The sequence below is a fragment of the Prunus mume genome, linkage group LG1 (assembly GCF_029339155.1).
Source record: "Prunus mume cultivar Tortuosa linkage group LG1, ASM2933915v1, whole genome shotgun sequence".
Taxonomy (NCBI): domain Eukaryota; kingdom Viridiplantae; phylum Streptophyta; class Magnoliopsida; order Rosales; family Rosaceae; genus Prunus; species Prunus mume.
In genome coordinates, this window is record NC_142698.1 from 2,553,390 (window position 1) to 2,580,331 (window position 26,942).

The 26,942-nt window shown below is 40.6% G+C and overlaps 1 protein-coding gene and 1 pseudogene across 1 annotated transcript; one reads left to right on the forward strand and one right to left on the reverse strand.

Annotated features, from left to right (window-relative positions):
- Window positions 1-13,885: 13,885 nt before the first annotated feature.
- On the reverse strand, window positions 13,886-14,935 carry LOC148920690 (uncharacterized; annotated as a pseudogene).
- A 5,703-nt stretch (window positions 14,936-20,638) lies between these two features.
- Window positions 20,639-21,069, forward strand: LOC148920691 (uncharacterized). Its single transcript, XM_089046829.1, has 2 exons — window positions 20,639-20,891; window positions 20,987-21,069. Exons 1-2 carry the CDS (start codon window positions 20,639-20,641, stop codon window positions 21,067-21,069), a joined length of 336 nt encoding a protein of 111 aa, XP_088902955.1.
- Window positions 21,070-26,942: the final 5,873 nt, after the last annotated feature.

A 26,942-nucleotide genomic window follows, 5' to 3' on the forward strand; every position in this document is an offset into this window, starting at 1 on the left:
CATTTTACTGATGCCTCCAAGAAAGAAAACCAGGAGCAATACCATGGCCTCCCAAGATGGGCCCGACCATGGTGATTCTGAATCAAGGCAAAATGCTTCCTCTAGAGGACAAGAACATGCAAGTGAGGAAGCCTTCACCCTCACTGATCTCATCACAGCTATGCAGGCCATGGGGGAAACCTAGAAGGAGATGATGGACACTATCAAAGAATTAAAAAATGCTGCTTCTAAGCCAAGTGAAGAGGATAGGCGTCCGCAAGAAGAATCTGCCTGGAAAGTGCGAACAAAGGGACCGTCTTTTGTCACCCAGGAGGATGTCGTTGCCATGCTGGAAAGGGAGCTTAGTCGAAGTCAGGAGGATTGGAAGTACATTCCTCAGCCACCGTACCCAAAGCAAGTTTACTCCAAGAGCCCTATCCCAAAGGTTACGAAACATCAACCTTTGTTCTCTTCGATGGGAGGAAAGGAAGCCCGAAGGAACATGTCAACCGATTCCTTGATGCTTTGGGGCCACACGCTGGTGATTATAATCTGCGACTCCGAGAATTCTCAAAGAGCCTCACGGATCGGGCTTATACATGGTACACCACACTGGCACCAGGCTCTATGCGTTCTCGGGACGATTTGGCAAGCGGTTTTGTAAAAATATTTTCAGCACGAGGAGAGGTCACCACCACGCAGCTCAACAGCGCTCGCCAAAAGCAAGGGGAGGATCCCGTGGACTTCGTGAGAAGATTCCGGGACTTGGCTCTCGATTGCTATGATGAAAAAGATGAGGAGGCACTTGTTGAGATTTGCATCAGCAACATTGTGGCGGACTATAGAGTATACTTGAAAATATTGGCATCAGCCAATTTTCCCATTCTTCAGGCGGTAAGAAAGACAAGCATGTCCGTCAAACCGGCTGGACAAAGGGGCTGGAGGAGTGAGAAGAAGAATCACATCAGGTGTTAGCCACGGATGAGAAGCCATCTAACGACTACAACTCATAAGCGGAAAGATAGGGAGGCGTACCCGCCATTGCCTTGCAAAGATGAAGAGTTTCATGCCATCCTCGACACAATGATTCTGACGGCGCGATCAAACCTCTCAGGCCCTACAAGGTCCCACAGGGAAGAAAAATGATCCCAGATCGCCGCTACCACCGGTTTGTAGGACATCCACCACACTTATCGGAGTTTAAGGGAGGATCTTACATGGCAAAATACATGAGGGAGTTCTTGAGCTTCCCTCTAGGAAGCAGGCTATTGATGAGGACCCTTTGCCAAAACGGAGGGAAAAAACGACTATTGTTATTATGTGTTGATGATTTGCTCGACGATGACGAATTGTGCCACCCATGGAGGAATGATCCAAAGCCACCAGAGGCTATTTGGGAGCCTTGTGGAAACATGGATAAAGCTTACTTGGTGCAAATACTCAAACCGTCAAGCTACGACACGCCATGGCCACTGATGGATGGGATGGCTGTCAGGACATGGGGTGTTCATGTTGGACATGCTTAAGAACAACGCCGAGGACCCTCGTCGGCCGTGAACGCCTGGTGACATTTCACACCCTTACAGTAAGCCGATGCAAGCTGTGGAGCAATATCTAGGCTCGAAGCAAGGACCCACAGCACAAGTCCTCCAGAGAAACCCTAGAGTTAAGTCACTCTTCGACCAACTTGGTTTGCCTCAAGCGAGGGAAGTAGCTGTTGTAGCCCTCATGAATATTTCTGCAGGAACCAACCCCCATTGCTTCACTGCTCAACCTCAAAGGTCATTCTTGAAAATGACAATGCTATTGTTTTCACAGACGAGGACATGGAGGTTCCATACCCGGATCATAGGAGGCCGCTTTACGGAGGGACAAATCAATGATGTGTTTATACGAAGAGCTCTGTAGACACGGGTTCTTCATAACATCTTGCCTTTATGTCATGTACTTACAGCAGCTGGTATTCCACTATTCAAGATTGTGCAGTCCCAAACGAGCATTAGCGGTTTTGGGAATCAAAGTGAGGTTACGGTTGGATATATGCAAGTAAATTTGAAGGTAGGGCCCGTCCGGTCACTTACCAAGTTCTATGTGGTGGACGTAGATGTGGCTTATCATGCTTTGTTGGGAAGGCCATGGCTCAACAAACATAAACTTGTGGTCTCTACGTACCATCAATGTGTAAAAGGAAGAATTGGGCTAAGACCACTGCATACCAGGAAATCAGCGCCCGTTCAATCAAAGCGAAGCTCACTACCCGAGCGGATTACACCCAGTGCCTGAAGCAACCCATCTAAGAATTCTGGGACTTACCTGCCGCCGTGGACGAGATTCGGGATCTGAGCAACGAGGAGCTCATAACCATCGTTGATCGAGAAAGAAAAAGGCACTCGGAGGCCAACAACCATGCCTACGATCATCCTCAATGCTCAAAGGTTATCTGCGGATAGGGCGCATCAGATATCGCTTATGGGATTGGGGCTTGACTGTATCCTACGGAAAGCCAGAGTATGATGGAGAAGCTATGCTGCATACCGCGAGTCTAAATGGCAAGGCACCCTTGCCTTGTCCTTTCCAAGAACCAATGACAGCCCCAAGCATGCAAGATGGCTCAACGGGCGTGATGGTAGCGGCCGAAACAATTAATTTAAGTGATGACCCCTCTGTCCCAAGACCCATCTCTGTCAGTGTTCATTTAACGGGGGAAGAAAGGAGGCTTTGGTGTCGTTATTGAAAGAATTTCGAGATGTGTTTGCTTGGAGTTATGAAGAGATGCCCAGCCTTAATCCAAACTTGGTAAGTCATACTGGCTGAATACTGAGCTCGGTGCAAGACCTGTTGTACAACCTCGAAGGAATTTTCATCCTGAAATTGAGAAGCAAATCAAGGTGCAAGTTGAAAAGCTGCTAGCCGCTGGATTCATCAAGCCAATCAAACACCCGACATGGCTGGCAAATATTGTACCCGTGAAGAAGAAAACTGGGGTAATCGAATATGCACGACTACCGTGATCTCAATTGAGCTTGCCCAAAAGATGAATTCCCGCTGCCCAACATGGATATCTTGATTGATTCAACCTCGGGTCAAGGCATGCTATCCTTCATGGACGGATTTAGTGGCTATAATCAAATCAAGATGTCTCCCAAGGATGCCGAAAAAACAGCTTTTGAACACCCTATGGAAATTTCTACTACGGTCATGCCATTTGGTCTTAAGAATGCCGGTGCTACCTACCAACGGGCCATGACGGCAGTGTTTCATGATATGATGGGAAAAGAGGTGGAAGACTATGTGGATGACCTCGTAGTAAAATCCAAAACCAGAGAAAGTCATCAGGAGTTCTGAGGCGAGGGAAAGGTGCATTGTATGGGTTAAAATAGACCCAAAGAAATGCGCATTGAGTCTCATCCGCAAGTTCCTGGGCTTTGAGGTACACCAGTGGTATAGATGTGGATTCTGAGAAACCAAAGCCATATGCTCTCTTGCACGCCTAAGAATCAAAGGAGTTGAAAAGTTTTATGGAAGATTGTCATACATTCGGCGTTTTATTCCAGGCCTTGCTGCAATGATGAGTGTTTTCACTCCTCTTCTTAAGAAAGGGAAGCCATATATATGGAGCCAGGGATGCCAAAAGCTTACCAGTGGTACAAAAGCTGATCACAAAGCTGCCCACGATGAGGGCACCTATTCGAGACTTCCACTTAAGCTTTACTTAGCTGCGACAAGTCTTTGCGGTCGGAGCTTTGCTTGCAGATGGCCATGCGGGAGGAAAGCCCGTTTATTATGGTGACAACCGAGAGGAGCCGAGGCAAGGTACCCAAAGCAGAACTCTTATGCCTTGCTCTCGTCTATCTTGCCTGCAGCTTGCGACACTACTTCCTTGCTCACAAGTTACAACTCATAGTAAAGTCCGATCCCGTAAGATATCTGCTCACAAGGCCGGTATTATCCGCCGTCTCGCACGTTGGTTATTGCAGCTTTCCGAATTTGATATCGTATGCACAACTCCTAAGGCCATCAAGGGACAAGCGGATCGACATGCTAGCCTGTTCCCAGAAATAGAAGGATCAACCCTTTCCAAGGAAGTCAGGAGGCTGGAAATGGTCGCTCTTATTACGAGGAAAACCATGGACCCTCTACTTTGATGGGTCTTCCACATCGAAAGGTGGAGGGGCAGGTGTCGTGCTCATTAATCCCAATGGGCAAGCTACGGCTCTCTCATTCAAGCTAGACTTTCCATGCACAAATAACGTGGTGGAATACGAAGCTTTTATTGCAGGATTGTCCACAGCAAGAGAAATGGGTGCAGAAAAGGTGAAGATCATCGGCGATTCAAACCTAGTACTAAGTCAATTGCAAGGAAGCTTTGCGGTGAAGGAAGCAACCTTGGCACCATATCGGACAGCTGCTGAAAGGCTCATTAATTCCTTCAAGCAAATCGTGATGGAGCACATTCCAGGAGCCACCAATAGGTACGCTGATGCTTTGGCCACATTGGGATCAAAGCTCTCATTTGTGCAAGAGCAGCCCAACATCACCGTGATAAGGAGAAGCACACCAGTGGTGAAGCAATGGCGGGGGACTTCTTTGGAAGAGGATGATTGGAAAGCCACTTTGAAGAAAAAATTAGGTGAAGAGAGCAGCATTAAAGACTTGAAAGACTATGTGACTCTCTTTGGGAACTTCTGAGCGTCTTGGAGGTGTTCACCCGGTGTGTTGGGATGGCGAAGCAAGAAGGAGGTTGCAAGAGGTACGATGCCACTTGCGGCTTGGAACCCGATGTCGGCTGTCCGGCGCTGCAACGCAAAGGTTATTATTGGCGAGATGAAGAAGCAAGCAGGTGAACTACAATCCGATTGTCCCACCTGCTCTACGATACCCTCTACGGAGGAGTCATTCACTGTTTCATTTGCAGAAGATTGGCGGACTCCATACTTGGCATTCTTTGTTGGAGGAACTCTGCCGACCAACCCCAAACTTGCCTATAAGCTCAAAAAGGCCATAAAGAGGTACTTTGTTGATGGGTCAACTCTCTATCGGAAGGGGTTTAATGGTGAGCCATTAAAGTGCTTGAGAGAATCAGAAGCGCGTCAAGCCATGCAAGAGATACATCTTTGGAAGTCGGAGAGCACCAAGGAATGAAGAAGCTTCACCGGCAGCTACTAAACATTGGGTATTATTGGCCTACCATGAAGAAGGATGCACATGACTTTGTTAAGAAATGTCACACCTGCCAAATCCATGCTAATCTAAGCCACAAACCTCCCACATCTGCTACAAGACATGCGCACTCCCTGGCCTTTCCATACTTGGGGGCTTGATTTAATTGGGACAATCCATCCCCCTTCCGATGGCTACATATGGATCCTCACCGCTACGGAGTATTTCACGAAATGGGTTGAGGCAATTCCCCTTCAAAGGCCACAGAGGCTGTCTCGAATTTCATTCGGGAATACATTGTGTGTAGGTTCGGAATCCCATACAAGATGATCACCGACAATGGCACACCTTTTGTTAACAAGCAAGTAGGTTCAACCCTTAGTGGGTACGGTATCAAGCATCGTCGCTCTACGCCTTATTACCCGCAAAACGGTCAAGCGGAAGCTACCAATAAGACGATATTGAGGATTCTAAGCAAGATGGTATATGAGTATCAAGGAGGCTGGAGTGTTCACCTGCCGGATGCTTTGTGGGCTTATCGCACCTCACCAAGGGCGCTCAGGTTTTTCACCTTACTCGCGTATGCGGATCGAGGCTATTTCACCCGTGGAAATCACCATCCCGACAGCGGGATAACAGCTGTCAATGATCTTGAATGGGATGCAAAGACATGCTCAGTTGGCGTTTGCTAGATCTCGAAGCAGTTGATGAGAAAAGGATGGAAGCTGAAGAAGGATGGCACTCTACAACAAGATGTTGCCAAGCCTATAACAGGACCGTTAAGCCTCAAGCCTTCAAGCAAGGAGATCTCGTGCTAAAAGTCGTTGAACATGTGAGAAGGCAAATGTCAGGACCTTCCAAATTTGCCCCACAATGGGAGGGTCCATTCGCAGTCAAAGAGGTACATAGCAGCGGTTATTATAAGCGCTTGATCTCTGTCAAGGAAGGCATGCTAACGGATCCCATCAATGGAAAATGGCTCAAGCCCTACTACTGCTAAGTAGGCATAATATCTTATTTTCATGTTATTGCATTTCCTTTTATCTAAAAAATGTTGTCTCCTTCTATATGCTCTTTGTTTTGAAAAGCTTTTGTATCATCATGGTAGCATGGGGTTTGAAATGAAAATGAAGGAGTATTTTGAAAAAAAAATTGTCTCTAAAAGTTTGCCCTTCTTTGTACCTCGAATTTCCTTTTTGAACATGCGTTTACAATTACATATAAATATACGGATATCCCAAAAAAATGGAGGAAAATATTACTTAGCAAAAGACATGCCAAGCAAAGCCATTTGAATGGGATCCTAGATGCTGACTTTCACAGCTTAGGCAAAATGAAAAGGAACAAGCCAAGCTAAGCACACGCAAAAGGAAGCTAGCATGCTCATAAGGTCCAAGAACCTTGAAAGAAAATAAGCAGTGTCAAAGGGCCATCCTAACAAAACTTTGGCAAACAACCACCATGCTTCAAAATGATACCCGATCTAAAATTCAAGCAAAGGATTCTACCAACCAGGCATTTTATACATGTCGAATAAGAGCTACAATGTGTTTCTGGCAAAAGAAAAAAAAAGGAACATAGGTTCCGGCAGCTGGAACACAACAACACTAAAAGGCCAAGCTGCCACAGTACAAGTTTTACAACATAAGTCAAAATCAAGCTATACACGCTAAGAAGTAATGTGTGCTTCAATCTCGAACGAAATTCTAGAATGTGTCAAGCTAGTCAATCCTACACCAAGCAAAACGCGACCTGTAAAACAGAACAAAAAAAAAAGGGGGAATGTTAGGAGAAATCAGAGTAACATTGAACATATGTAGAATGAGGAAACATGAGGGAAGGACGAAAAGTCACGAGCCTCAAAGGATGGCTAGAAGGGAACGGAGGAGGCCCCGTGAGAAGATCTTATCCTCCATCACACAGCTTAGCACTCTCGGAAGAGATACCTTGGGCGAAAGGAGGCCATGCAATTCCTGGGTTTTCCGATTCGGTTGCTTGAAGACCAAAGCCTTGCTGCTCTTATTTCATCGGGCCGGGATTTGACTTCATGTTATGCGCCTGTGCCCCAAATGCAAGATTTAGCCAAACCTTCACGAGTTGAAGAGACTACGCTTTCGAAGCCTGAGTCATAGCCTGCAAATCGCATCCCGCGAGGAGCTGTGATCGATAATGTCCAGAAATGCACGATATCCATCCATGGAGCACCAAGCCGAGGGCGGAGCTGACCTGAGAATGAAAAGTAATACAGTCATGTCCATGAAATCCCGTACTTGTCGAAATTTCTTCGCCGCGTTTGTCTCGGGATAAACAAAATTCCCGGAAGAGTGTGTAACCATTAAACCGATGGTAGAAGCGGCGAGTTCATTTGCGATCGGAGGACACCGAGTGCCGCTGTCAAAAGCCATGAAGGCGATAAATGATTCCTCCCACTCAGCCAAGGCGTGCTGCGAGGTGTTACTCGACATTCCGTGGCGCAAATGATAGCTGGCGTTTCGTGATTGTCACATTGAACCCGGAAGAAGTGCTGGGGACTAGGCCACATGCCGCCTGAGAAGTGGTTGAGCGTGAGATGGGGCGGGCGAGAGTTGTATGGGCGACAAAGGTGTTGCTCGAAGGCTTTGGAAAGGTCGCGAAATGGCGGATCAAGGTCCCTCCGGAAAATCTTGGAAGATAGGTGGTAAAGTCTCAGAATCGAGGGCGTAGGCATTTCATCCCGAGAATCCGTTAGTGTCATGGTTAGAGAGATCCTGTGAGGTTGCCTCGACGATTAATATCGAATGTGTTGAAGGAAGAGGGTACTACGGGCACAATTTCCAAATTTGAAGCGAGATGCTCAACACTGCAAAAAAGAAAGGGGTGCATGCAAGGATTAGTACGTGATAATTGGCGAGGCAATGGGTATTGGCGGATGAGTAGGAGAAGAAGGTAAATAGAATATTATCGAGTGCGGATACCTCGGAAGTCGGGATCAACAATGGCATAGCGGGGTTTGGGTCCTCGGCAATGTCAATAACTGCGGATGAGCCGCAGCGTCAAGTGTACAGATTATGGTGTGAGGAAGAAGAGGGGACAAAGCTTAAAACCGCTGCCATCCGCTCGGCGCTAAAGCGGGCGTGTCCGCACAATGGACTCGAAGAAACATCCGAACCACCTTGTCCTCTGGATAGTCATGGAATAAGCAAATGCATCCTCGCGCAACCCTCATTTGAAGTCCTCGGAATCTTCACTAGCATCATCAACGTTCTCTTGCCCCGGAACATTAGCCTCGGATTCGGTGGCGTCATTATCATCACTATCATCGCCAACTCACCACAGTTGGGGTTCCGCAGCTTCAGCGATCTTGGTGCGTGTTCGGAAAATCTCGCATGTAGAATCGCCGCTTGGCGTTTAGGGGTCTGAGAGATCCGGTGTGTCACTTCTCTTTCTCTTTGGGTGGTACCCATTTTCCCTATATAAAAAAATATGTATATAATAAATAAGTATCTACCCACATATCATGCACGCATAAGCAAAAGAGGCATGAAGAGTACTGAAGTCAAGAACACTACAGGAGAGGGTAGTTTCGGCCACCTTGCAGGCGACCCGGCTGCCGGATCTGTGAGCTTTCAAGACTGTGGCTGTCCGGAGTTGCTTTTGGTTCGAGGAGGCCACTCTGGGCTACCTTGAATGAACCTTTGGGTTTACTCGGCAGTTTGCTTCTCACTCACATTTCGCTCCTCTTCTACTTCCCTCTTTGCTCGTTGCAGACTCTTCGGCCGCCAGGGACTCTGTACCACTTTGGCTTCATCTAGGAAATTCTAACAATGTCACCACTCTTGGAAATGAAGGGCAAGTTGCGTTTTTGGCTAAGAGGGATGGCTTTCTCTCCAAGCCCACAAGACGAGCCGTTGTAGGAGGCAAATGTCACAGGAAAGGATTGGAACTCACGGAAGGAAGAGAGACAGCGTTCGTAAGCTTGGTAGCCTGAAAAGCCACCAACCCTCGCCTTGCTCGCTAAAACGATGGGCAACTGGCTGGTATGTGGTCATGTTGCTCCAGAAGATCCTGTGTAGTGCAAAGGGGTCACCATGGTTGGGACTACGGGAACCCTTGGTCAAGCCAGCTCTTTGCTGACTCGTTGTGGAGTAGGTCACGAAATCTCTGCGCGATTATCCCCAAGAATAGGCAAGGGGATGGGAGCAACATTCAACAAAGCATACTTCCGAGGTCACTCTGCTGATACTGGAATCTCAATCGTATCAGCGATGTCGTTATAGAGACGAAAGTGAAGGTCTCTCGAGTGCCGAAGGACCGAAGACAAAATTCTCGACATTGTCTAGCAGCTTTAAGAAATTCTGGCCTTTCCTCTGCATTCTCTTGAACCACCTGCAAACTAATGGAAGATTGTTTGGCATAAAGGAACCATTGCCCCAGTCAGCCAACTTTATAGCATGCGAATGAGGGAGTGAATGCATCCAACCCTTTGAGACGCTCCCACAAGAACACCTGCAAGAAACCAGAATTTAGGAGGGTCTCCACGCCCATGGTTCCTGATGCACTCTTTTCCAGAAGTTGGGTTCAATTAAGTAGATGGTATAGATGTCCCAGGAACATGGGGGCTAAGGGGATAGTATCGCCTCGCTATGGCCAAAGCCAAGGAAATACACGCTCATGAAGCGATGAGAAAAGTCCAGAGCACGAGCCGCCCAAGCCCAGCTATAAAGGCGCCAAGGCAGGACTCGTTGCTTACATCCCAAAATATTGTATCCGATTGCTAAACCGGAGTGAAGTCTTTGGGAGAGGTGGGGCGCCTGCTTAAAGACTGCAAGGTTATCTATTTCTTCTGGAGTGAGGCGTGCGAAAGGACTACGGTGCGCCATGACAGGGAAGGCGAGAGATATTCGCCACATCTTCAGGGTAGCGTAAATTCCCCATGAGCACACAAAGGTGTGAGTAGCGGTGCTCCACCTCCGGACCACGTGACGAAGCATCTTCGCTTCGATATGGATGTCCCACAATTTGGAAAGGAAGATGGCATCAAGGACTTGTGCTCTGCGCAGGATGTTGCATGTGGATGGATCCCGCAGTTCACGGTCACCCATTCTGACCAACCTTTACCGATGCCGCAGGATATTGGAAGAATAGGGGAACGGCTGGAAAGAGGCCCTTTTCAATGCAGCATCTGGATATGGAGGCAGGATTAATTACAGGAGCAGCCTCAGGGGATGGCTCATCACCAACAACGGGATTTTTACGGGCATCTTCAAGCAACAGGAGCGGCCCTTCTGCTTTAAGATTGTCATCCATGGAGTAGAGATGGTCTAGCATGATCGGCGGAAGGTCAGTGGACGCCATGGCAGGCCTACTAAGTCACTGACACTGCGAAAAAAAAGAGAGGAAGAAAGAACAAAATGCATAAGTTCCAGCACCTTCACGAATTGTTGAACGCGCACATCTCTGTAATATCATGCCAAGACCACATCAAGAAAGAAAAAGGAGACCAATTCAATATCATCATGCAAATCTTTCCTATGAGAGGGGAAAAGATTATCTGGTGCTAAAAGAAAAAGAGGAGAAAATGAATCACAGGGATAAAATATGCGAAGGAAGCCATGGAGTGGCTGTTCCTGTTCCTTCCACCATGCTTCGACACCATCTAGAGGTTTTGTGGTTAATCAAGGTAAGATATCGCCTCAAGCACGCTTAAAATCCCAAATCAGTGGTCTATGCCCGAAATTCGAGCCTAGGGCTTGGGAAATTAGATGAAACCCAGACCGAGAAAAGTGCCCTGTTCATGAGAATTCTCAAAAAAAAATATAAAGGGTGCCTCCACATGTACATATATGCGTATGTATATGTGTATGTATAGATGCATGTGCCCGAAACGAGATGTAAAACGAAAAACAGAGCGATGCTTACTCATATTATTGAATTCTTCCAGACTTAATTGTCGAAAGGAGGAACCGCTTATGATTACACTCCAGGTAGAAATTGCTCCACACTTCGCCAAGTGACTTTGCTAAGCTTGGTTTTGGACGGATTGAAGAGCGAATCGAAGAAATTTGAAGGATTTTAAAGAAGAATCGTGGCTTTTCCCGGATGATTGCGAGCGGTCATGGCGTAACCAACGGTGATTGTGGTTGAGACCTCAACTGTGATTTCTCATTTCCCAAGGGTTCTCTAGACCTGTGTATGAAAAGAAACCAGCAAAAACGAAAAGGGGGCAACTAGTTTTAGGGCTCGCGCCTGAAGGAGAGTCGAGAGACAAAGAGAAAACAAGAGAAGAAAAGGAAAGAAAAATAAAATAAAACAAGATTGATGGAAGCGTACCTGGGGAATGCAAGAGACCGCTGGAAAATAATCATGGCAGCACACACGTGGGAAACGAGAAGGTCACGTAGCAGCTGGTTTGATTTTCTTTTGGGCAGGTTTGATTATTTGACCCATCTCAAAGCTATTCATGGCCCCAATAATCAAGGGGGCTAATGTTGAGGCCCAAAAATCCAAGGGGCTAAGCCCAAATTAACCCTTAGCCCAATATGAGTGATTGGATGCAAAATAAGCTCAATCGGGATAAAAGAAAATTTATAAAGCCGCCAACACAAGCTACAAGCGACAAATCATGCTAAACAAGCACGTGCAAAAGGAGCCAAGGACATACCGATATTACTAAATCACGCTCACATGCTCATTCGGCGCTACTTGGCCCGACTATAGCCTATCATGGCATAATAAAACCCCAAGCACAAGCATAGAAATCATGCGCATTCTAATACCAAGCTACGTCACGAGCTTAAGTGGGCCCAAGCCACGAAATTAACCGGGGCTGCATTACTGAGAAGGTTGTGGTATGGAGGGAAACGAGCAATCACGGGGCCCATTGAGGTTCAAAGGCGTAGGTTTCAAAGCCACTTGGGGGCTTTGGAACTCAAGCCCGTTCCTAGAACCCAAGCATATGGGTTAGCATGAGAGAGAGGAGAAAAAATTGACCCATGCTCTAGGAAGACACCAAGAACCTACAAGATATTTAGCCCAGCCCACATCAATAGAATTAGAGGGAAAGCCTTTCCAGCAGCTTGACAAAGCACTTTGTCAAATGATAGAAGCAACAAAGCCAAGGATGACCCAATACCTTATGTACAAGCCCAAGCCCACAAATTGCAAAAATCTGCGTCGAGCCCTATCCCGTTTGAATTCAAACAATGGTCATAAGGGAGCTACAGGTAAGACCAGAGGAAATCCATGGGGGTGAGAGAAGTGTCCATCGGACAAAGGCTCCATCTCTCCCTTTTCCTCCGTAAGCTGCACTCGGGAGGAAAACGTATGGAAGCGGTATGGCGCTTTCCCCTCCGTGGTGAAAGCCCAATATGCGTCAAGCCATTGGAACCATGAAGGGTTCCTTACCCATGCCCCTTGGATGGAGAAATTCATCAAAATAGGGCTAAGTAGGAGCTGCCAAAGAAAAAGGAAGAGGAAAACCAGACGAAATTAGAGCTCCTAGCGCCTATAAAAGGAGACTTTTGCTACCCAGAAAAGACATCCACAACTCAACGACCCAGAGCTTGACCAAGCTTTGTCAAGCAATCTGGAATTTACTCAAGCCACCCAATCCCCTTTCTCCGTTGTTTTCTTCTTCCCCTGAGATAAAACCTTGCTAAGTTTTCCTTCATTCTTGGTTAGATTTGATACTCTTTAAGAAATTCATGCCGTGTTCTCTCTCTCTCTCAAACTGCTAAACTCATGAAAGCTTAGCTCATGCCACATACTCCTCAGGCTGAGCCATTAGCGAAATCCTCATGCTTATTTGGGTGTTAGTGAAGTGATCTTGAGAGTGTTCTTTTAAAATCTCATTAGATTTTCTAAAAACTCTCTTGGGAGCTTGTTTTTCGAACTCAGGCATTTAGGGGATTTTGCTCGTTGTCTTCTTCAAAGACAAAGCCCAGCCTATTCTGTCAGGCTGTGTCGAACAAAAAACCCCCTACAATCTCAATCTCTTCACCTTGAATACCATTTAGGTCATCTTCACTTTTATCAAAATGACAATCACATTTGGCATGTATTCTTATATCGTTATGAAGTGACATGGTTGCAATAACTATTTTTACTTGTTTTGCAAAAGGATAACCAGGCATGTCTATTGGAAGTTTGAATGAAATTCAGGAACCTTTGTCCTACATTGATAGAAAGTATAAAGAGTGAGGTCTTTATAAGTGTGGAAGTCTCACACTTAGTACATGGAAGTGGGCTAAGTGGAAGCAAACTGGGCTTCAAAAACGATTTGGGCTTTGAAAATTATATAATATTTAATAATAAAAAAGATGGACCTTGGGCATTGGGGCACTTTCAGATTTAAAATTATTATTTTTTGGTTTCGAAATAATAATTTTTTATTAATTCAGATTAGTTTTATTAACTATTTCTAACAAATGTGACTCTTCTGATAAAGTTTCAGAAGTTTATTTAAATCAAATGAAGCCTCATTCGTTTGACACAGAAAAAGTATTCTACAAGCATTTCACATTGTCTGAGAGGAAAACAATCAAAGTTCGCCAGATTCTAAGTCCAAGTGCTAAGGCTTAGAATACAGATAGTTGAATCCTAGGAGGGAGTCACATGTAGAACTTCAAGCACCGAGAAGGGGTGAAATTACTGTTTTTAAGACATTGCATCAACTCTGGAAGCCTCTATCTCGAATCCAAGTTAGTTTAATTTGTTGTTTATATACTATATTATGTATTACATATTGTTTTAAATTCCATTTATATAGTTATTTTAAATAGTCACTAATTGTTGTTTTTCCAACAATGTCTCGTAAAATACTCCATCTCTTTTTCCATACTCCAAAAGTGCGTTCAATAACACTTTTTAGGGAAGAGTTTGCATGATTAAATACCTCTTTATGACCCGTCGATTGAACACCCCTATGAAAATCAGGAAGATGATATCTTTCATCTTTATATGGTCCTAAGTAGCCTCTCATTTGTGGGTATCCCGCATCTACTAGATAATATTTTCCTAAAAAAGAAATTTAATTGATTACGCACAATGTAAAAAACTTAAATTTAAATTATATGAATTTTTTTTTTGTTTAGATAGAAATAGTACCATTTGGAGGTTTAGGAAAATTCAAAGTTTGATCACGCAAAGCCAATAGAAATATCCTTGTGTCATGGGCCGTGCCTTCCCATCAAGCACATGCAAATATAAATTGCATGTCAAAATTTTATGTAGCCATCACATTTTGGGTAGATATCCCCTTTCTACCAATAAATGGTATTTGATTAGAAGGAGGTACGATAAAAAGACAAACATAATATTATTTATAACATAATAAAACATAGACAAATATTTAAGAGTAGTAGATGCAATAGTTACCTTGAAATGAAGCATATATCTAGAAACTTGTAGGATTTCCATTGGAATGTTCTTAAATGCATTTTCCAATGGTTTAATTACATCCAAAGACAAACGACATACAACATCAAGTAAGATACTAAAATATCTGCTCACAGTCGCGCTAGAATGTTGAAAGCGATCCTGTGCTTTCCATAATTTCCGTAAATTTTTTTAGTAAATCCCACTTGTTTTTTAATTGTAATTTTTCATAAGATCTTCTTATCTCTTTACTAATATTTGTAACCAACCTTACCCATCCAACTTTATTAAAGTGAGTACCGGGACGATTGCCTAGATCCACCTCCTTGATACAAAGGTCAATGAAGATGGCTATAGTTTGAGCATTCCACAATACTGACAATTTTCGGGATCCACTTGCAACATTTTCAGTTGTGGTGAAGTTACTATTCTTCTTTGCCATCTTATTGCAACAAAGACATTATATATAAGCACAAAAGAAAATAATAGGTATACAAGCGAATTATAAAACAAACCAAACTAGCCACTATTTGGGCCAAAAGAAATCTCATGACCGGCCCACTTCTCAGAAAGGCCCATAAAACAAAAAGAATAAAGAGCTGGGCTTCCAATTATCGGATCGAGTGAGGCCCAATCTTTTCAAAAGTGGCAAGAAATGTAAAAAATGCCAAAATAAATGGCAATTACATTTTAGGCAAATTAAAGAATTAGATTGGGCCAAAATCTACTACCATCTCTCTCAAAGGCCTAGGAGCAAATCAATAGATCTTTTTTAAGGAACTATTCTCAAGGGAGCCCACGAGAAGCCTACGTGACTATCTAAAAACTTTGAAAGTCAACAATATCAATCAGAAAGATAAGAGAAATAAAATTGGGACAGGTACAGTAAAGATGACATCTCACGAAAAACTCTGCAAAACAGAAGATCAATTTATCTATATATATATATATATATATATATGGACTAACCATCATGGTTGAGCTCTCTGAAGGGGCAGATTGAGTTAGAAAGGGTTAGGTTCTCTTTCCAAATACAAGGAAGTGATTGCCATAGGAGCACCGTTAGCCTATCTGCAGAACTGCATAAAATCCATTTTTCTTTGTATTTAAAATTAAGAGATCTTTTGAGAAATTTTGCCGCCATTATTAAAAGAATTACCCTATTCCTAAGCATTTCTTATAAATATAAGAGGGAGTGAACAGGGCAAAAAAAATCATCAATCAATGAAACAATCAAAAATCAACCAAAGGCGAAAACTCAAAATGATCACTTGATCACTGAGAGCCTTCAAAGCAAACTGAAACAACCAAAAGCTCATTTGAGCCACAAAAGAAGTCAGCTATAGATCAAGAAACTTCCAGGTTCAGACTTAGAGAAATAAGTCATTCAAAACGAGACTTCTCTTGTTACAAATTTGGTTCAGCACAAGCTAAAACAAGGAGTTCGAGTTTTCACAAATATGAAATCCTCAAAAAATTTATAGAGAGCCGTGACCAGCAAAGCGATGCCAGTACCATAGTGCAGTTCTCGGCTCGGTAACCTCAAGTCAACCATACGCCTGTTCGGACCGAAGTTATAGTTCTGCCGTGCTCAAAAAGCCTTCCAGCTCGAAATAGATTGAAGCTTTGTCAAAATTAAACTTTGGTATCGATTTACAACCTGCTTAGCATTGAAGGCTGCGACAATTCAGATCGCCAAGACATACCATCGGCCCGGATCGAAGCTTACGCCTAGGCATAAATTGAATTTCAGCCACCTTTTTGTCTTTCTAGAGTTGATTTTTCCCTCTCTAGTTTTGTAAAAGGTAGTTCCGCTGAAACTTGAAACAGTCCATTTTATTATCATTTATTCTCGGCAGATACCAATCTTATCTTGAGATAAATTGTGAAGTCCTCACCAGTCTGAGGTAGGAAAAGAACTTACTTGGGAGATATTCCTCATCCAAATTCATAATCGTTTGTTTAAGAAATCAGTAACTTGGGGTGCAAGTTATCTATTTTAAAAAGTGTGCTAGAATTGTTATTGCTAGCAATAGTGGCACGCTGCACACTAAAGAAAGTTGACTTGTTGACCAGTTAATGGTTTTCAAGGCAATGGGGAACTTTACCCTACCATCACAGGAACAAAAACAAAACGGGTGAACAGCCACAACTCAAATGCAGTACACAAATGTTTCTCTAATATGAACAGTGCATAGATGTTCATCTATCAACACACATACATATATATATATATATATATATATTCTAACATCAGTTCATCGTTGTATTCAATAATACAGTATAAAGGAAGACAACTACCTATTCATCATATCATGTTGTAAAATATAGAAGATTCCTTTTTTCTAATTGGCATTCAACAACTCCATAAGGAGGTAAGGTTTGGCAAAGCAACAAACTCGCCACAGTGCAACTCTAGAAGACCTTTCTCCAAGGCCAAATTATAGGAATGGTTTCCATTAGAGAGGATTACAGCTCCCATTCTGCAAACCTCAACAAACATCAAAAAAAGTGATGGGCAGGAAAAGGGTGAACTAGTCAAATACATGCAAGCGGTCTCGTAATAGAACTTTCCAGAATCATATCTTCACTAATGATTATGTTCTAAGAGGCTTGAGGTTTTCCAGAAAATCAAGGTAATGTCCAGTACAAAATAGGCCAGTGCATGTAAGAAAATAAGGTAACTATGGATAAGCGGCATAAAGACAAGAAAAGAAAAAACAAAAGGCAAGACAATAATGAAACATAAATTTACAACTAAGAAAGTAAACTAGAACTGAAGAAACAATCCGCACCTTTAAGATATGCTAGAGCAAGGATCTCAAAGAATAATGATCAGTCACAGAGAACAAAATAAACACCTGCACATATAAGAAAAGTAAACTTTCAGAAGCAATAGATCTGCATCACATCCATAAGTAATTAACAAACATAGGCATACAAACTAGTTCTCCCTGAAAGTGAGAGGAAAAGGTTCGTCGTAATTCACTCCTTGGGAAAAAGCTTAACCCAACTATAAAAACTGAGGTAATCACATGCTTATCAAAATAAAGTTGCGATGAAACCACTGGCGATAACTCTTCTAGGTCCTAGGATAAAAGCATTTACACTTTTCTAATACATGAAATATGTTATTTCGCCACAATAATGGAAAACTTAACACACTCAATATTATGAATTCATAAATCACATCATAAGTAAAGTACTCAAAAAGGGAATTAAAAAAAATCAATCGGATTGCATCGATGAAATAAAAGAAACTAAACACACCTACAAATGCAATCTCTGAAAGGTTAGGAGGTGGAAATGATGATGAAACTTTTGCAGCGGCAAAAAATGTCAAATTATTCTTAAATATCTGTAAAAGGTAGTTAATGTCAATACTAATGTGATTTCGATAATACCCACACACCCCGACTTACGGCTTAGATAATACACGCTTAATTATACAGTCAAGGAAAAAGAACACACACATTCACGTGAAAAATCCTATTTTCATCATCTTCTCCCTAGGGTTCCTCCACAAGTTATTCTCTTCACTCTTCTCCAATTATCCATTCATCTCTCTCTCTCTCTCTCTCTCTCATACTCTATCCAATATTCTTCTTCTCTATTCTCTTGTCTTCATCTTCTCCTTCTTTATATATTTCATCTATGATTAAATTTTGTGTAAATTAGGTTACGAGTTTTCATTTTTGTGGAAATTAGGTTATGAATGTAATTGCATCGTGGAATTATTTATTTGTCTATGTTTTGCATTGAATTGAAATTCGATGTTTTGGAGAAGCAACCACAAATCATGGGTTTGGTTGCCGGGGAGTGGATGAGTGGATGAGTTTGGTAAGCTTCAGTTTGGTGTATGATTGGATTGTTCAATTTAATTGGTGAATGCTAGAAATTAAATTTTAGTTATCTAAATTAACTAAAATGTATTTAAGAAAATTCATGATGATGGATGGATATATGGGATTAATGGAAAGAAGTAGCATGTAAATTAAAAGCCTTTTTAACTTCCCACTAAATTATTCCCTAATTTCCCTATGAATTTAAATTTTCATTAAATTATCAAAGAATTTAAATAAAAAAAAGGAAAAACTACATAAACCCCCTCTCCCAAACTATAAGGTCATTTTCAAGTTCATAACTACCTTTAGAGACATTTACGAGTATATACTCAAACTCCCAGAAAACTTACAAATAACCCTCTCCGTTAGCCAAATCGTTAGTGAATTTGTTAAATGTTGATGTATCAAAGGTGGGACCCATTTTTAATGACATGGACTTCCATGTGGACAAAAAATTAATTAAAAATTATAATTTCAAATATTTTTATAAAAAAATATGAATATTCTATTAAAGGAATAAAAATAAAAATACAATAATAAAAAAATCTTCAGCAGCGTCCCAAACCCAATAGCCATCCCTAACCTTAAACTATGGGTTGCTCCGCGACTCAACAACGTTGACATGGCGTCGCATACCGGGACAAGGGCTTTTCAACTTCCAAGCCCAAGGGTTCGTGCCATCCACGGACATCAGAAATTTCGCCAACGAAGAAGCGGGAAAATCCCGGCAATTGCCATCCTCTAAACGACGGTTCGCGTATATGGCCTAGCCACACTGACGAATAAGTTGGAAAATCTCCAGCCGTTGCCATCCTAAAAAATATCTAGAAGTTGCAATTCACTTAACGCGCTTGGCAAGCGGCAAGCGTGGCAAGAGAAAATGGAGGTAGCAACCAGAGCTCGATCGAGGCTTTCCGATGTTTTCTTGTGAAAATTGTAAACAGAAAAAAGCTCTCGCCCTCACCAACTAATGAAACCCTAACCTTCGCTAGCTCAAATCCCTAGTCTCCAGGTTGATCTAATTTTTTTTGGGGGGAAGGGAAGAAGAGAAGGAGAGAGAAAGAGAGTTGGGTTTGGGGGTGGGCGACAAGAGAGAGAGGGATGGCTGAGAGGTGGGGTTGAGTCAAGAGGGAGAGAGGGTTGGCTGGGTAGGAAGAAGAGAGAGTTTTTGTTTTGTTTTTCATTTTAATGATTTTAATATGATATAAAATTATTTTAACGGTACAATAATTTTTATTATTTATTTGTCACACCTGTAAGTCACGCATTAAAAAATAGAACCACATTCACCATATCGACAAGATTTACTACTTACTAACTGACACCAATAACGGCAGTGGGCAATTTGTAGGTTTTCTGGAAGTTTGAGTATGTACTCATAAATGTCTCTAAAGGTGAGTATGAACTTGAAAATGACCCTATAGTTTGGGGGTTTCTATATAGTTTTTCCATATAAAAAATAGTGTGATATGATGTTATCTGGAATAAAGAGCACAAACACAGTATAACTTAATCAGTATTTATCCGGAACAGCACCAAACACCTTATAATATTATGGATAAACAGTCAAGATCTCCGAAACATATTAATACTATCAGACAAATTAATCAGTACATTATGACGCCAAACCAGCCTTTAAGTGATTTTCTCATAGGTTACCAAACAGGCTGGGCTTCCCAATATTTTTTTAAAAAATCACTTATCACTCCAAATAAGCAAGCCAAATGGGCACTTAAAAGGTGGTTCCTTTAGCAATGTTCTCTATTTTAGCTAACCTCGAATATTTTTTTATTTCTTAAAATCTACTTTTCCAACAGGTTTTAGAGGTTTTTTTTTTTTTTCTTCCCCAAAATGACATATTGTCTATCTATAAATAAGAACATATCTTCACTCCATTCCTTCATTTTCTCAATATTATCCGTGGCACATCATTCTATAGCAAGTCATTTTCTATGTAATATTCTCTTCGACAACGATGTCCTTGATGAGCAATATGAAGATGGTTTGCTTGCACATATAAAAACAGAGAATCTATCCAATGAGGGATTAACATCAAGGCTTCGTGGTTTTGTTGAATGTTGTGCTGCGTTCCACACAACATAGCTTGAGGTGGTTGAAATATTTATCAAGATTATTTAGTTGATCCACCTTACCTCATGAAGGAAAATTAGTTAACCCGCAACATTGTTCTTCGACTTAAAAGTGAGGTGGAAAATTACGATCCTTACTTTATTCGATGAAGGAATGCTGTTGAACTTCTTAGTTTGCCATCCTTTAAAAAGATCGCAGCCACACTAAGGATGTTTGCTTGTGGCAATGCCGCTGATAACGTGGATAAATATGTGAGGATTGGTGAAAGCACTGCTTTAGAGAGTCTAAAAAGATTTATCAAGGCAATTGTTGCAACCTTTGGTGATGAGTACTTGAGATCACCAAACAGAAATGACATCGCAAGATTGCTTGCAATTAGGGAACAACACGACTTTCCTGGGATGTTGGGGAGCATTGACTACATGCATTGGAGATGGAAAAATTGTCCATATGCGTGGCAAGGTATGTATTCGGTCATTTCCATGAACCAACAATTATTTGGTTAGTATGGGCTTCATATAATCTTTGGATATGGCATGCCTTTTCTGGGTTACCAGAATCCCATAATGATATCAACGTCTTAGACCGATCTTCCATTTTCAATGAACTAGTTGAAGGCCACGCTCCTCCAGTCAACTAATTCAATTAATGGTAACGATTATACCATGGAAATCTCCCTGATGGTATATATCCAATGTGGTCAACATTTGTAAAAACAATCTCTGGTCCATAGAAAAATAAGAAGAAATATTTTGTTGCTGCTCAAGAGTCAGTTAGAAAAGATGTCGAACGGGGTGCTTCAATCACATTTTGGTATTATGCGAGGATCAGCTCATTTATGGGGACCAAAACACAATGAAAGATATTATGTCTGCATGCATAATATGGTTATTGAGGAGGAGCAACATGATGAGGGATATTGTCGTCAAATCTGTAACTTTGATAGAATGGGGGAAATTCCGAATATAGAACCTACACGTGAGTGTTCTCTAGGACTAATGGAATTCGTTCAAAACCATATTCGTTCAAAACCATATGAAAGGAACAAAGTTTTAACCTGCAATAAAAAAAAGGTTCAAATGCATTGCACTTATAGAAATAGACTTTTAACTATTGCCAGATCTTTTTGCCAAGATGTCTTTTTGAAGGCCTATCATGTATTATGCTTGCATTGGTAGCATGTTAGTAGTATCCATTACCATTATTCTAGAATCCTCACTTTGATGTTGAATTTGAACTTCTTCACGCCTAATAGCAAGTTGCTTTTGCTCTGCAGCATACATCAATTGGAATTGCTCATCTTGTCTACGTGCATGTTCTAGTTTATGTTTTCTTAATTCTTGGATTTTTGAACATCTATTGCAGACTCTACATTGCCACCCATTGGATTTTTATCCTTTTCCTATCTTGACAATTTCTTAGCAGCCTTTTTACCTTCTGGCCTTTCTATACATGTAGATTCTTTATTATCTTCCCTTAAATTGATTGCACATGGAATGCAAAGATAAGAAGATGCAGGGCTTGCATTTTTACTAGTCTTGAATTTTTTTCTTGCAAGTTTCAGTAATCCATATAGGTTGATCCTTCAATAAATGCCAACAATACTCGTACGCAAATGCAATTCCCATAAGTTGTTGATACATTTCTTTTGCTTGCAAGATCTTACCAGTATTTTAATAATCAATCAAACAGTTTGTAACAAATCATTTATAGTGTCAAAAACACAAATCATTGTACTAATCAAGTAAGAAATTTCAAGGTTTTATAATTTTTTTTTTTGCTAGAATAAATATACATAATGAATAAATTTGAGTGTAAATTGGTAATTTTGGCAAGAAGATTACCCTGTCTTATTCGTTGACACCACTTTGAGACCTCCCTTCAATCTTGGCCATGTAGCCACAAAATTTACTCACTAGAAGTTGAATTCTTGACCAACGGTGTAGCAGAGAATTGGAAGTGCGTTCAAAAGTAAACTTCTTCTTTGCCATCAAGTATTCCCAAATTCTATTCCAATAAGTAGGACTCATTTGCTCGTTGCCATGCACTGGATTTAAGTTAACATTGAGCCATGCAGACACAAGAAGCATATCATCGTCAACAACGAAATTCTTAGCTCTTTGTTGTTTCTTGGTGGTTGATCCAATTGGAACAGTCACTTGAGGCATTATATTGTCACCTTCACTCTAAGTAGTAGGTATGTTACTAAATGTTGAAAATGGATCAGGATGGTCTACCTGTCCATTGAGGATGTTGGCATAATATGCATTATCTACATAATTCATCTACATATATAGCCACATGACGTTAAACCTATCAGATTAAGCAGTTGAGTGAGAAAACACAACCACAGTTAAGTTCATTAAAAAAATAATTTTGCAGAGAAGGATAAGATCTTAACAAAAACTAATGAGAAGCTCTGTGAAGGCACCCATCGAATAGTTTGCTGGCATAATTAAGTTCAATTAACACAAACCCTAAAAATGCATTAATCTGAATCTTGCCTAATTTGAGTTTGTTGTAGATATTCAAATACTTGGTAAATCATATCAATTTCAACACGTCCAAGCAAAAATCCATATACAAATTTCAAGAAAATCCATAAATAAAGAGGGAATTTTCAAATCTCACATGGAAATACCACTCAGAGTTCAAAGAGATGGAGAGAAGCAGAAGCAGGGGTGAGAGAGAGCTGATAGAGAGAAGAAGATGGAGACTTTGAAGTTATGACTTTGAATTTGTTTACTGTTGCAAGGAGATGGCGAGCCTTGAATTTCTCTCTCCTAGTAGCTAGATATAGCGAGTCAAAATTGTGTTTTTCAAAATAGCAAGTGAGGCAGCGATCCTGATGAAGTCGCACATTTCCTTCTCTTTCAGCAAAATAGCTAGGGATGAGGTGATATCAACTGTGTTGGAGATGCTCTTAGTGTATTAAAATTTTTTAAGAACCAATTAGAAAATGACAAATGGCTAGTTTTTAAATAAGCTCTATATGGGTATTTGTCTAATATGTCATGTTAGAATGGGCTCATTCATGAAAATTCCTATATTTTTATATTGAGCCCAACAATTCAATTTTTTTTGTAGAAAATGACAAATGGCTAGTTTTTAAATAAGCTCTATATAGGTACTTGTATAATATGTCATGTTAGAATGGTCATATTCATGAAAATCCCTATATTTTTATATTGCGCCCAACAATTCAATTTTTTGTACTAAAACTGTTTTATTATTTAGTTTGAAAACTATTATATTATTTAATTGTTTCTGTCATATATTAAATTATTTTGTTGATGTTATAATTTATGCTTGAATTTTTTTGTTGGTCAAAATTTATGCTTGAAACTTGTGTGGTGGTTTGCAATTTCAGTACCTACCTTTCATTTTGTTCTTTATTTCTTTTGCTATGAAAAGAGTTTCATTTGATTTATTTTGAAATTATGTATGCAAAAGCATATCTTCTTTCGTGCTAAATTTTTGCTTGTGGTATGTGTATATTAGTTAGAAGAGGTAAAGACAATGCATTCAAACAAATGAATTTGAATTCTTTTGCTTTTTTTATTCTTAAATTTTAGAAGAATGAATTAATTAAAATCATGAAAGTAACAATACAAAGAAAGAGTAGTGCAAAACACAATCATGTTCTCTTAGAGCCTATGATCTAAGGAAATTGTGGTCACTCACTCTTGGATCTAATCTATTAGTTGAAAAAAAAAAACAAGTTTAAAATTTAATATATCATCATTTTATTTTAATGTTATTGTATAATATATTAATTTTACTTCAACAAAAACTGCAAAAAAATGAACAAAAAACAAAAAAACAACCAAAAGCATATTCTTCTCATTGCCACCACCACAACCACTGACTTCGGTTGAAATTATAGCAAACCAGCGAAGCGTGAGTGAGTTCGCGGCCTCATCTCAATCCAACAATTGAGTCATTTGAATGGTGGCTAGGAGTGGGCACGATCTAATTCAGTTTGGATTTCCCTTAGAACCAAAACTGAAATTGAAACAAAATAATATACACAATTATGTTCTGTCCGTTCATGCCTAAAATGACTAGGAAAACTAAACCAAAAGGCACATGTTCGGTTCCGATTCGATTTTGCCAATTTTTGATTTGGGCCTAAGCCCATTTTTGTTTTTGATTTTTATTTTCACCCTTCAAATATGAAAAACCCATTTCATTTAATTATTCTTTTAAATTTTGTGTAACAAGCATTAGGCCCCTATCTCTTCTTAATCCATGATATTGCTATAGATAGGGATTTCCACAACATCTCCAAATCTAGGAAAGTCATACAAATCCCAAAGACCATTAAAACTTGTAAACATGTGAAATGAGGATAGTAGGTCATGCTGCCTCCCTACCCTTGAAACTTCACAAAGCAAGATCCCTTCCACATTAGAGCCATTTGCATCTAGTAGCATGCATCAATTTACCAAATTCCTAGCCAATAATTATACATACAAGGCAGCAAGACAAGAATAATTAAAAGCAAGATGTAAATTAATGCATGACATCGGAGATCATCACTTCTGAGAGTTTTCTTATGATATATCTATACATACAAGGCAGAAGGGGTTGGGTATGAAAATAAGATGAAGCTACTGAAGGAAGAGAGAGGAGATAAGAGATAAGAGTGAAGGAGGTGGCTGAAAGAAAATAATGAAGATTGGGAGATGAAAGAGATGAGGTACGTTTGGGGTTGGAATATATAAGGTATATGGGCTTTGAAGTTGGGCTACTTATATCAGGTATACCTCTTCGGTTGCTTTACCTTTTGAATCTTATTGGTAAAGGGTAAAGATGACATCAACTACATGTCCCTCTGCCACTTGTCTTCCTTTGATGTTGCAGAGATTTTTACCCCTTTGTGGCGGCCATCTATCATTTTTTTGACTTCACACTCGTCTAAACCACTTCACCTCTACTCTGCACGAGTGGTGTCAGGTTCTTCCTTCGAATATGTAGATAGACCTTTGCTTGGCTCCTATTAACTACTTTTGAAAGAGGCTTCCATTTGTGGGGATAAGTTGCCTTTTGGGAGAGTGTGCTTGGCCTTTGTTGCTCCTCTATCTCCTTTATTGTGGTGACTCACACAAGAGGAACCTCTTTTAGCAATTGAATGGTCACTTTGTGTTCCACACCTATGCTGGAGACGGTCGGTGTTGGTCATATGAGTTATTCCCTATTAAGAGGTTCCAAATCCACCAACTAGTTTGAGTATTCCCAAAGATCACGACGAGGGATAATTCCTGCCAAGTGTTAGAAATATGTATTTAAAGTCAACTAATTATGTAATAGTTAGAGTTATGGACATCTTTGATAAAAGACATATTATGTTATCAATGGGCAAGAAATGTTGTTTTATACATTAAATCATCCTATATTATCTTTCAATATGTAGAACAACCATAGTTCAAGGAATACACAAGTGGATATGAGAACTATGTAATGAGATTGCATACATGGAGACATATCCCTGAATCCTGAATATGTTCCTGGTCATAGGAATATTGATTGGGCATCAATATTCGTAAAGACTAGTACACACATTATCGTTTCTATATGTAGGGAATGGTAAGGTCTCAAGTCATTAAGTGTGGAGACACATCAATATGTGTGTAGGTGCTTGTAGAAGAACAAGTACACTGAACGCGATCCAACACATGAGTTAAAGCATAGAAGTCTCACATGTCAAGCTAGAACTCATAAATTGCAATGGTGCAAACTAATCCTTAGACCTGAGGCATTATAGATGTTTTGTGGCTATGTTGTTAATCTTTGAGGGCACTATACGATCATGCTGAATTATGCATAGCTTAAAGATGCTCATCAAGATTCTTAATAGAGTCATGGAAGCAAATGAATGTACAACAAAGAATCTCTACTCTCAATAAAGGAGAGAGAATATTCCAAGATATGATTGATCAAATTTCTAAGCAGAGTAGTGGATAAGACTTAAAAGAAGAAGTCTTCAAATCTTACCAAGATAATCACATAAAAAGAATGATTCACATTAAGATATTGACAATCAAATTCCATGATCTAATAATGTGAATAAGGAGTATTGACATAAGAGAAGGATTCAATTGCATGGTCATTCTAATTTGAATAGGTTCTTTCACAACATCTCATTTAGCTCGGATAACCGTGACTTGCTGTTAGGCGACAACCATGGTTTGTGGATGTCCTAAAAGGTTTCCATTAACCTTTATTCATAGGAAGAATTAAAATGTGGAATTTTATTCGTAAATCATCTCTGAGGAGTTGAGTCAACCCACTACCTTGCTAAAAGAAACCTACAGATCTGCGCACCCAAAGAATATGATTAAAAGTATAAATGAGGAGAAATGAAATGAGGAGACACAAGTCAATGGTTGATAATCAAATGTCAAAGTCAACGGTCGAAAGTCATCATGTGTGACAATTGACCAAAGTCATAGAGTTCTATCGGGGTTACTATAATTATAATTTAATAATTAAATTATAATTAAAAGAATA